The sequence below is a fragment of the Emys orbicularis genome, chromosome 7, assembly GCF_028017835.1.
Source record: "Emys orbicularis isolate rEmyOrb1 chromosome 7, rEmyOrb1.hap1, whole genome shotgun sequence".
Taxonomy (NCBI): domain Eukaryota; kingdom Metazoa; phylum Chordata; order Testudines; family Emydidae; genus Emys; species Emys orbicularis.
In genome coordinates this window covers 102,286,339-102,299,062 of record NC_088689.1, presented here as the reverse complement: position 1 = coordinate 102,299,062, position 12,724 = coordinate 102,286,339, and the positions used below count along the sequence as shown (strand labels likewise).

Below are 12,724 nucleotides of genomic sequence, written 5' to 3'. Positions count from 1 at the left end.
TTCATTTTAAAATTAAATTAAAATGCTGATCTTATGCCGCCAGCCTGCTCAGCCCGCTTCCAGCCTGGGGTTCTGTTAGGGGTACCATTCGTCCAGATTCTCCCGGACATGTCCGGCTTTTCTGAGTTAAAAATAGCGTCCGGGGGGGATTTGTACATGTCCGGATTTCCCCCCCCATGCAGAGCGCGTGCGGCTGACAGGGCAGCCGGACGGATCGTGCCACTTGCACGGGGCTCCGGCAGCCAGAGCCCCTCCTCCGCTTCCCCCTCCTCTCCCCTGCTGCTTGAGATCACTCCCCTCCTCCCCATCCCCCTCCCTGCATTCGCAGATCGCCGGACGTTCGCAACGGGCCTCCGGCAGTCTGGAGCTCCTCCCCCTCCCCTGCTGCCCAGCGCGCCGCTCCGCAGCACTCTGTAAGGGCGGGAACCAGGCTGTGCGCTCCACTGGGGAGCGCAGCAGCGTGTTGGGCTCCGCGTGGAGCCCGACACGCTGTTCTGAGCGGCACAGTAAGAGGGCCAGGGGGTCGGAGAAGGGGCAGGGGGGTTCTGGAGGGGGCAGTCAAGAGACAGGGAGTGGGGGGGGTTGGGAGTTCGGGGGGGGGCTTTCTGGGGGTGGGGGTGTGGATAAGGTTTTGGGCAGTCAGGGTACAGGTAGGGGGTAGGGCCTCAGGAGGGGGCAGTCAGGGGACAAGGAACAGGGAGGCTTAGGTAGGGGGTGGGGTTCTGGAGGGCAGTTAGGAGCAGGGGTCCCAGAAGGGGTAGTCAGGGGACAAGGAGCGGGGGGGGTTGGGAGTTCTGGGGGGGCTGTCAGGGGGCAGGGGTAGGGAGAGGGATTGGAGCAGTCAGGAGACATGGAGCAGAGGGGTTTAGATGGGTAGGGAGTTCTGGGGGGGGGCTGTCAGGGGGAGGGGAGTGGTTGGATGGGGCGTGGGAGTCCCGGGGGTCTGTCTGGGAGTGGGGGTGTGGATAAGGGTTGGGGCTGTCAGGGGACAGGTAGGGGGTAGGGTCCTAGGGGGCCAGTTAGGAGGGGGCAATCAGGGGACAAGGAGCAGGGAGGCTTAGGTAGGGGGTGGAGTCCTCGGGGGCAGTTAGGGGCAGGGGTCCCAGGAGGGGGCAGTCAGGGGACAAGGAGCAGGGGGAGGGTTGGGGATTCTGAGGGGGGCGGGAAGTGGGAGGGAGTGGAAGGGGCAGGGGCGGGGCTAGGGCAGGACGGGTCGGGGCTAGGACGGGGCTCCTCCCATCCTCTTTTTTGATTGTTGAAATATGGTAACCCTAGTTCTGTTCACCTAGGCTGGCAGCGGGCTGAGCGGGGCCTGCGGCCGGGACGCCGGCTGGCAAGGGGCCGGCAGCCGGGATCCCAGACCTGGGGGGGGTTCAGGGGTCAGGGCAGTGGGGATGTGGGGGGGTTCAGGGCAGAAGGCTGGGTGTGTGGGGGGGTTCAGGGCAGAGGGCTGGGTGTGTGTGGGGGTGCAGGGCAGAAGGCTGGGGGTGGGGGGGAGGTCAGGGCAGAGGGCTGGGGGTGCAGGGCAGAGGGCTGGGGGTGGGGGGGTTCAGGGGTCAGGGCAGAGGACAGTGGGGATGTGGGGGGGTTCAGGGCAGAAGGCTGGGGGTGGGGGAGTTCAGGGCTCAGGGCAGAGGGGTGTGGGGGTGCAGGGCAGAAGGCTGGGGGGAGTTCAGGGGTCAGGGCAGAGGGCTGGGGTGTGTGTGGAGGTGCAGGGCAGAAGGCTGGGGGTGGGGAGGATTCAGGGCAGAGGGCTGGGGTGCTCGGCTCATGGGGGTGCTCCCAGCCCCCTGCCCTGAGCGGCTCATGGCAGGGGGCTGGAAGGGATATGCCCCGTCCCTACCTCTTCCCCAAGGCCCCATCCCTACCTCTTCTCTGCTTCCTCTACGGAGCAAGGAGCACACTGCCACTCCTCTCTCTCCCCCTCGCAAGGGCCATCAGCTGATCGGCGCAGGGAAGGAGAGGAGGAGGGGCAGGAAAGCACCAAGCTGGGGGAAGAAGCGGGGGAAGGAGGAAGCTTGGCTGCCGCAGGACCAAGCTTCTGCCTCCCTGTCCCTGCAGGGGAGAGCAGTGGGCGGGGGGGCTGAGTGGGGCTGGGGGCCGGGACCCCCCACCACCACTCTCCCCTGCGGGGGCAGGAGGCAGAAGCTTGGTCCTGCGGCAGCCAAGCTTCCCCCCTCCCCCGCTTCTTCCCCCAGTGTGGCGCTTTCCTGCCCCTCCTCCTCCTCCTCTCACCGGGCAGGCAGCAGCGTGCCACTCAAAATCGGCTTGCGTGCCGTGTTTGGCACGCGTGCCGTAGGTTGCTGACCCCTGTTATAAGTCATGTTTTTAATTATTTCTAATTATTTAAATTTAACCATTTTTAAAAGCTGCACAAAAGCTCCAAGTGCACCCTAATAACAATCAAACTTCACCACCACCACTAACAGTAAAAGGCGAAAGATTTATATGATTTGAAGAGAAATACAAATAAACTCTGCCAGCCGTCAGCATTAAATAATGAAATGGAGAGAATTTACCACAGCCAGCCAATACATGAAGAAGAAGAAGCCCTTTATTTCTCTGTTTTTCCCCACCCACAACTTCTCCAGTTCTATCCAGGATCATTCCCTCATCCTTTCCCTAACCCCCCTGCAAAGTTAATGGCTTTTGCAAAGTGCCAAAAAATATTAAGTTAAATTATTTTGGACCAAAGAGAATTAGTGATTCTCAGTCCACCAACACATAACCTCTTGCCTAGGCATGGGAGGGTCCATTAGTGTCTCCACTGTGGAGCTTCTCACCAGTGTGGGAGTTTGAGAATATTTCCCTATTAAGGAGATGTAAGCAAAAGTGAAGTTTAGGTAAGGGCTGGCTGGCAGGGAAAGAACCACTAGAGCATACCCCAACTACTGAATTCAAGTCCTTAATTTAATTTAATTTTTTCAGCATGGGAAAATGGTCTTAGGTTTTTGTATATTTGCTAATCAGCAAATATTCAGTGAGACCATTTAGAGCAATTTCCCTGTCTTGGGAGCCCAGCTGCTTGCTGACTGGTTGTGGTTTCATCAATGTATTGTAGTTTTAATCAGTATCCAAACTTCTTTTTGAGATGCTGCACTTGTGGAAGAGATTTCAAGTCAGGTTCTTCTAAACGACAATGACATGAAAACCCAGCATCTAATGGCTGCTTTTTCCTGCTCCAAGTGTATGTTAGTGTGAACTTTTGCATAAATCATAGCACTAAGGTAGCATTCATTTGCTTGTAAATGGGTAATGCTCTTGTGTGGAAAAGGGATTGTTTTAAAAAACAGCTGGAGACATCTTGCCTGGTTGCTAACTTGGCATTGAGCTATTACTCGTTTACTTATTTATTGCTATTGCAGTAGTCCCTAGGAGCCCCAGGCATGGACCAGGACCCCCTTCTGCTAGGTACTGTAGAATCATAGAATCTCAGGGTTGGAAGGGACCTCAGGAGGTCATCTAGTCCAACCCCCTGCTCAAAGCAGGACCAATTCCCAACTAAATCATCCCAGCCAGGGCTTTGTCAACCCTGACCTTAAAAACCTCCAAGGAAGGAGATTCCACCATCTCCCTAGGTAACCCATTCCAGTGCTTCACCACCCTCCTAGTGAAAAAGTTTTTCCTAATATCCAACCTAAACCTCCCCCACTGCAACTTGAGACCATTACTCCTTGTTCTGTCAAAACAAACAGACTCTGCCCAAAAGAGCTTACAAACAAGAGATGACCGGTATAGACAGACGGGAGCAGAAGGAAACAATGAGACAACACTGACTGTTCTGTGAGCAGTCTGATGGGCAGTGGTCTCATCACGCCAGCTGCCTATCCAGTGTCGAGATTGTTGTAGGCATCATGATGGAAAGATTTGCAGTGGGACAACGAGGTGGCTTTGCAGATGTGTCTGGGGATCTCCTCCCACGCGCGAGGGGAACTAACATGTTATAGCATTTGGGAAGTTGCTGCTGCCTTTTTAAAATGCTGGTTTGAAAGAAGTATTGAATTAAATCAGTCACAGAGCTGCTCCTTGTTATTTGTTTTGTCATATACTCTGGGTCTAACACAGCAGATGTTTGCAGGGGAGTGGGCATGACTCCAAAGACCATTGAGAGTAATTTAGCAACCCCAGGAGCCACTCTTTTGCAATTAACGCAGTTGTAAGGTCAAAACTCTCAATCGGTCAACTGGGGCCTTCTGTCAAATGAGACTTTCCTTAATGCAGCAGATTTATTCTCTAGGTGACTAGCCCTGCCCTGCCCTGCCCTGCCCTGCTCCATCCAAATAATGTCCAAATGCAAGACAAATTGCATAAATGTAAAAAGCTCATGCATTCAGGAAAACCAGGCTAAAGTGAGATGTGATGTGGTTTACATTTCCTACGTGTTTAGTTCATGTCAAGATACTTATGAGATAATCTGGGATTATAAAAAGAAACAAGAATATTCTTGTGGAAGCACAACCACTGGATATGTAAGCAAAGTGTTTCTCTTGGGGAAGCTACACCAATTAATGAAAGGCTCCTTGGGTAATATGTTCAAAGTTGTCTCAACTGTCCGTTTCTTTTCATTTAATTGATAGGTGCACATGAGTTCTCCAGAAAGCATTAAGCTGTAACATGTTATGATTTTGATTACCCGTTCTTTCTGACAAGTATAATCAGGATGGAAATTGCTAACGGCCTTTAGCGAACTACAGTAGTTGAAAATGTGTAACGGTCTGTGTCACATTGCTTTCCACTATGAAATTGCAATGAAAAGATTTATCTAAACACAAGTTCCCTTACTAAGATAACAAGTCTCATCCTCTGGCTTTGGCCAGTTCTACAATTTGAGGGTCCAAACTTTTGGTGGGAGAGATTAGGCAGCGATTTTTCTTTCCTTCTGGCCAGGGGTGCAATTGTGGCAGGAAGAGGAAGAAATGGTCTCAGTCTCACCTGAAAAACTAAAATGAAATGCCACTTGCAAATTGTGCAGATCTTCATAATATGACTATACCCCTCTTCTCCCTTTGTGCACTTTGGTCAGCCCACACCCTGTCTATACCCTGTTGAGATGTATGGTAGTTGAGTTATGAGTTGTCAGGCTGTCTGGAGATACTCAGTTTGAGCTCTGTTCACACACTGAAGGATTTCTTAACAGTCTTAAGAGCTGGAGAATTAAGTTTGGTATAACAAAAGTTTAGATTCTGGAGCTTGAGTTGGCATACGCCACAAAAAAGTACTGCCTCATTGAACCACAGTAAACCGGCCAACTTTCATCCCTGCCCCTCCTCCCCCTCTTTTGGCCTTACTGCCAAAGGGATAGCACACAGGTTGAGAGCTCTTTGGGGGCCCCACACTGTTATTCAAGGCCCTGATCTTGGTATGAGTCTGGTCAAAGGGGCACATTTGACAAATAGCTACAAGGGTTGTTCTAGCACTTCTTCTCGTTCAGCTGGAAGTTGCACTGACACACCACGGTGGTGGTGGTGATTTAATATTCTCTTCCCAGTACAAGTCTCTTCTCATTAGCAGAGAACATAAACAAAATACTACTTCAGGGTGCTTCCCATTATGAAATACTAGTTGAATACCATCTAGGTCAGATAGCAGCATACTGTAATGAGACACTATTCTATCTGAAAAAGTGTTTCTCCCATAGATAGTTAAGACCATTCAGAAGCCACAACACTTAAAGATATTTGACATGTAGCTCTGTGTCTTGAGGGTTTGGTAATAGAAGAGACATTTTAAAGGAACACAGTCAACTTTGAACAAAACTTTTTCTCTGTTTTTTACCTTTTATTGTTGAAAGTAACATCGGACATTACTGTAACTAAGAGATTAGAATACCTTTTAAAAATGCATTTGGTGTATTTAGCAGCACTTTCCTTTAGCCAGTTTCTCTCTTCCTTTGTATAGTCAGCTATTTTCCTCTGTTTGGGTCTCCCACACCCCCGTAGAGGGGAGAGGAAACACTCCTGAAGTTATGGTGTAACCACAAAATTGGCAGAAGGAGTTAGGGGTAGATGCAGTAACTGTACAGATACTTTTAAACTCATTTATTTTAAAAATTAACTAAACATCAAGTTAAACAATGTCTCTCTTAATCTCCAGGTTACTGGTTCCAACAGTCCTCAGACCAGTTGTCACAGAGTTGTAGAAATAAAGAGTATTTATTAGATCTTCCAGCCCATCTTCTTCCCAGTGCAAAAATTTTCCCTACAGTGAACTTTCTAGTGTATTGCTCAATCTAGTTTTTATTGTTCCAATAATTCTACCACTTCATTTGGAAGCCTATTGAATACCCCATTACAGTATTGCCAACCCAAAGAGTTCAAAAATGGAGTCAGGCTCCCAAAATAATGAAATTAAATATTATATACAAATATATACTACTGGATTCATTTTATTTGTCTTCTGGTTTTTGAAGCTTTAGGACACACCGGGGAAACATTTTCAAGAATTTGTCCAATAACCATGAAGCCTAGAAACTTTTTCTTTTTTGTTTTTATGGAAAGCTGAGATTTTTTTTAAAAAACAGGAGCTGGAGCTTTAAGAGCAACAAATGTCATGAGGCATACAGTAAAACTGCAAGAATTGCTAACACTGTTATTGACTGACTTGCCGAAAGTCTTTCCAGATATTCAACCTCATCTTTGTTCGCTTGCAGCATATTAAATAATTCCTATCTTTAGTATTGACACATTTTAAGATGCATGTCTAGGCTGTTAAGTTTCTTCCTTCCTCCTCCCCAGCTCCTGATTATTATACTGTAGTCAAGTATCTTCACCCTCTGTGCTGAATCTACTATAATAAACTGTGTCTCGTGTTGTTAAGCTGCTACTCCTGTAGCCAGTGATTACTGATCCAGGGAGTTGGTACAGTTGCAGGCAGCTGTCTGGAAGGGAGCTTATAGCTGCCCATCATGGTAGTGTGGCTAGAACCACCCCTCAGCTCCAAATTGGTCTGGGGTCTTTCTAAAAACCAATAGCCCTATTATCATAGTGTTCGGTTCTCCAAAGCCAGTCCTCGGGCAGGACCATGAATATGTGACACACAGAGGGGGAGGGAAGATATCAAAGGTTGACAATCGGTTAGTCATTTTACACTGGTTGTCAAGGTTATCCTCACAAGAAAGTCTAGATACTGACTTGTACTTAACATAAGAGCTGATGGTTGCTTAATATAAGGATTTTCGGGCATAGAGGATTAATACTAAAAAAAATTTAGATTACTTTAAATTTTCTTTTATTGCCCAGTTGGAGCTCCTTCCAGGGAAAGTCCGGCAGAGATGCAGTAGTTTTTTTGTTTGTTTGTTTTTAAGTCAACTTTGACCCTTGATCAGATCAAGTATTGCATATCATTTTGGCACTTGCTTTTATTATGCAAAAAAAAAAAAAGGATCCCTAGTCTAATAATTAAAATTCAGATGTGATTAATCAAAGAGTGCGTTCATCCAGTCTATCCTTTTTTTGTTTTACGGTTGCCTCTAGAATGTTTTCCTTTCACCTGAATAGAAAATTCTTTCTCCTTTCTGTCTGGGCAAAGCTCTGGGAGGCTCGGTCTCATTGTATGTCCACTCCGTGATTTCTCAACATTCATAAATTACATGTCTGAATCTTTTGAGCTGAAGGCGAAAGTGAAGTAGCCAGGCTGAGAACAAAGGCAAGTCACAACCTGAATTTAAGGCTGACATGCTATCAGACCTTTAATAGAACTTCAAAATGAAGTCTAAGGCTGGGATTTTCATAGGCGTTTAAGGGAGATAGATGCCCAGCTCCCACTGAAATTCTGTCAGTACATTTATTGAAGGCCCCAATTCAGCAACATACTTAAAAATGCTTAAGTCCTATTGAAGTTGTGCATGCTTGCTTGCTTTGCTGTATCGGGGTTTAAGTGCAGAACTTTTCTGAAGAGCTGTACTGCTAATCTCAAAGGCAGCATAGCCTTGGATGGAGCCTGAAGTCCAATGTACTGTTTTTCTTGTCTAGCACAGTATTATTGTTCTTTTAGGATGAGATTTTAAAAGAAGCTGAAGGGGGTTAGGTGTCAACTCCACCGAATTTTGGGCTTCATGAGATGCTGTCTTTTAGGTAAATGGTACGATATGTAAGGACACGAGTTCTCCCATTGACTTCATTGGGAGTACTCACGTCTTGAGTACCTTACTGAAGTGGGGCCTAAATGCAGAAAACTTGCTTTCCTGAAATCTCCTTTGGCCCAATTTTATTCAGTAGACACCTTTTATGTATATATTTCATTGGCAGGCTTTTTTGTGTACACTGAGTCTAAGTGGAAGGGGTAAATAGAACTTCTTGTCTAGAACTGTAGACTTCTTATAACTGTTCTACTACCATCTTGCACTTGAAATAGTGATTATAGGAAAGCTTTTAATTGTGCTGCATGGGGACAAGTGGGCAGTGTCATAAATCCCGAGGGCCTGTTAGTACATTCTGCTTGATTTGACAAGGACATTAGAAGGGTGGGCTGTTATTTACTGGATCATTAGAAATGAGTCACATAAACAAGAATTAAAACATGATTTTTCTTACCTTACTGTAGTCTCTTCTCTATATCAGAAATGCCTGTCTACGCAGGTATTGGAAATGCATTGCTCTGTGTTACATATCACCTGTCCAGTTTTTCTTCTAATTATCTTGTTCCCACTTGGGACAGCAAGGAAAGACACAAGAGCATACAAACTGTACTGTAGCTTGCGACTTAGAGATTCTGCTTGTATGAGAAAATTCTATATGCAGGAAGATATAAAAGTCTTGTGAAGTGTGCATCCCATAAAGAGTGTTGCTTGACTAGAGACAGGTACCTGTGTTATCAGCAAGCAGGTGGAGATGATCTTTGACTGTCCTGGTATTTTTTTCACCATGCTCTCTTCCTGCCACAACTCATACTATTAAGCCTCTCTATTATCTCTCTCCAGTTTTTAGAGCTCTCTGTGTGTAGCAGCCTGCATCTCAGCTTTTACTGCCCTCTTTAGAGGCAGGGATTACATTAGCAATTTTTCTCTTAACTTGTCAACAGATGTTTTTTCATGAAGGCAGTTGTTTCTGCTCAGATATTCTATATCCATAAGAGTGAAAGGCATTCCTGGAAGGAATGTAAAATGTTTGAAGCTAATTAAGTTTATCCTGCATCAGGTTACAGTAGAGATTACACCCTTTCTCCCAAATGTCTCCACCGAGTTTCTACAGGGCACTGGATTTCCTCAACAGCTGGGAAATATGTGAACAATTTGGAGCTATTTGAGCAGATTCTCATTCTGCTGCCCTCCCTTTTTTATTTTCTTTTCCAGCTCACCCCCCACCCCACCCCTCTGCAATCTGAAAGATTACATGGAGAATAGCTTTCAGAATATTGTATTGATGTTTCATGTTTGCTGCTGCAATATTGTACCTATGTGAGAAAACACATTTTGTGACTCATCTTGCAAATGACCACCTGAAAAAAATGACTATTTTGTATCCATTTAGTGTTTAAAGAGTTAATGAAAACCTCCTTTTAAAAACTTACATTAAAACCAAATCTTCTCAAGGAAAAAAACTGAGAATTGAAACACTGTCATTCCTTAAATGTTGGCTGCAGAGTCCATCCAGGGTAAAAAAGCAAGGCTGCCAAGTGTTGGTAATAAAGACAAGGGAGATTTGCATGATGAATTGCAGAGTGACACACACAAACTAATCAGCTTGTTCCAAAGCACAGTGATACTTAGGTTTGGAAGTTGTTGAATTTCTTATTTCCATTCCAAATTAATCCTTAAAACCTAAACAAGTGGTTATCTTGGGTTTTAGTACAATTTTTCCACAATTAACATTCCTATAGACTTAATGCAATTTTCTATTGAGCTAATTACTTTTTCCCCCTTTTTAGGGTGTCAAGCCAGCAAGTTTTGAGAAAGTTACTGATCCTGAAATTAAGGAGATAATTGGAGAGTGTATTTGCAAAAATAAAGAAGAAAGGTTTGTTTCAAATGGCCAAGTTTTGTATGAAAATTTAACTTTATGTTTAGATTTATTAAAGCTTCTCTGGGTGTTCATTATATAAAAGAAAGTACACAAATGCTGTACACCATATGAAACATAAAGGACGACTTCCAGCACCACCAGTTAAGTTCAAGATAATAAAATAAACCCAACCTTCCCTCCCCTTTATAGACTAAGGTCCAAAATGACCATTCTGATCTTGTCTGACCTCCAGCCTAACACATTCCATAAAATTTCATCCAGCAATTCCTGCAATGAGCGCAATAATTTATGGTGAAACTAGAGGATGTCTTTCTAAAAAAGACATCCAGTGTTGCTTTAAATGCTTCATGTGATGGCGAATCCACCCCACACCTTGATAAGTTGTTCCAGTGATTATTTAGACTCTCTGTTTAAAAATACAAACAAACCACACCTTATTTGAATTTGTCTAGCTTCAGAGTCCAGTCTCAGGTCAGACTAGGTGATCACAGTGGTCCCTTCTGGCCTTCTAATCTATGAATCCTATAGACCAGAACTGTCTCCTTGATGAGGGGCCCCCTCTCACCTGTGTCGTATTGAATCTCAGATTTGTAAGCAGTCTTGGGAAGGGACTGCATTTCTGTTTCCCTCTGCACTTTGGAGCACTTGGTGCATAAATGAATAATGCTGAAGCTCTGCCAAATAGCAAATGTCTAATTCCCAAGGATTCCTAAAAATACTAGACATACTACTTCTATCTACTAAGAATACAAATTTCTTATGGCTGAATGCAAAGCGTACTGTTGTTGTTAGCCTTGCCTTTAGAGGGCCTTTCTATTTATGTTAATAAATACTTAATTGCAAGTGTTTAAATTATGCAGTATTTGATAATCTTTTTGGACATCTTCTGTTCCAGATATGAAATTAAAGACTTATTAAGCCATGCCTTTTTTGCTGAAGATACTGGGGTAAGAGTGGAACTTGCAGAAGAAGACCATGGTAGGAAATCCTCTATTGCCTTAAGACTCTGGGTAGAAGATCCTAAGAAACTGAAAGGAAAACCCAAAGATAATGGAGCCATTGAGTTTACTTTTGATCTGGAGAAGGAAACTCCTGATGATGTTGCACAAGAAATGGTAAAATAAATTTCTCCTGACAAAAATATGTATATAATTAGTACATAAATCTCAAAGGACAGCAGGAGCAAATCTGGTAAAGTAAATTCCACTCAAAAGGGTCAGGCTATCTAGTTTAAATAGGATGACATTAGTTTTAGAATGAATGCTGGAAGAAAACTCAAGTAGTAAAAGAGGAAAAACTAATAATCTGGCAAAACATGTTGTTTAATCCCAGGAACAGACAAAAGAAAACTATGTAACCCGTCTCTATCTGTTTTATGTCTTCAGAGATGATAGGAGACTTGCTTAAATCAAGGATAATTTCAGACTACAAGTGGAGTTGTTTGGAAGAGTTCAAAATTGCAAACAAAAATTGAAAAACATTTTCCATTATGCTTTTCACAAACACTTTTTCCATCTTTTCAAAAACTTCTTCTGGTATTGAAAAATTAGGAAGAATTTAGATAAGAAAAATGGTCTATAAAGAGCCATTGAGCTGATAAAATTAAGCAGGTAGCTGATATCAAAGTATAGTATAAAGAGTGATGGAAGAGGTTTTTTTTAATAGCGTTGGATATATCTAACTTAATGAATTTTTATATCTTCCTTTGTAAGATGTTTTCTGGTCTTTGTTTTAGAAAATTTTTATCTTCTAATGTCACTATGTTATTTTGAAAGAGTAATATTATTCAGGACCATACTTTAATGCAATTGATTTTTTTCCCCATCAAAAGTTTACTTTTAGATAAGATTGACGAGACCAAGAAAGTTGCTAACAAATGTGATCTGAAGTTAGACCAGTTAATTAGACACACAGTTAGTAAGTGTTAGGTGGCTGTGTCTGTTGGCCAACGTATAGTATAAAGCTGCATAGGGGAAAACAATCTTAAATTAATAATAAATATGTATCCTAATAGTAACAGTATCTTAAAACTAAAGCAACTTTTTTCTTGGACAAAAACATGGAAATAATTAAAAGTATGAGTTATTTATCTCATTTTGTAACAGGTTCAGAGGAGCAGATGATAAAACACGTTTATGTAATGCTTCATGAAAACAGGATGAGCAAAGAACACTTCATCTGGACTCTGAATTACTTTTATTTTTCCCCGTGGGATTTTATTTAGTGACAGTATCACCATCACTTCTGTTCTGCCGAGAAGGCAACCATTTTCAGAGTGTAATTTTTGCTTAGCTTTCACTTCTATCCATTACTTAGCGTTCTAAAATACATTGAAGGAAGAAAGTTGGCCTGCTCTATCTTCCTAACTCTGACATGAAATTGATATATAATGTTTCATGCAATATATTGTGACACAATTCACCTTATTAAAATTTGGCACGTGATAGTTACCATGTTTATGTAACCATATTTAAACATTTATGAAAATTGTTGACATTTAAAGTTCTGCAACTTACTTGTACTATCTATGCTAAATTTCTTTTAAGAGGGAAGGTGGTTTTGTTTTGTTTAGGCAGAATTACCCCAAAAGGATCACATCTAAATTGCTAAAATATCTTTACCTCCTCCAGACTGTATAAAAAATGTGTTTTATTCAAAACGATTAACAGATTTATATAAACACTATCTATTCCTAAACGATTTTTTAAAAAAGGAACATGTATTCCTGAAGTAAGTGGCTTTTTTGACCATTCTAAATTTTTGGC

At 43.3% G+C, this 12,724-nt stretch overlaps 1 protein-coding gene across 1 annotated transcript in view; it reads left to right on the top strand.

Annotated features, from left to right (window-relative positions):
• The window catches only part of WNK2 (WNK lysine deficient protein kinase 2), a 176,401-nt gene that overhangs the window by 76,254 nt on the left and 87,423 nt on the right, over positions 1-12,724 (top strand). The window contains exons 5-6 of the mRNA XM_065407824.1: positions 9,865-9,953; positions 10,855-11,074. Of these exons, the coding sequence (XP_065263896.1) occupies positions 9,865-9,953; positions 10,855-11,074 (309 nt within the window). The remainder of the gene's footprint in view (positions 1-9,864; positions 9,954-10,854; positions 11,075-12,724) is intronic.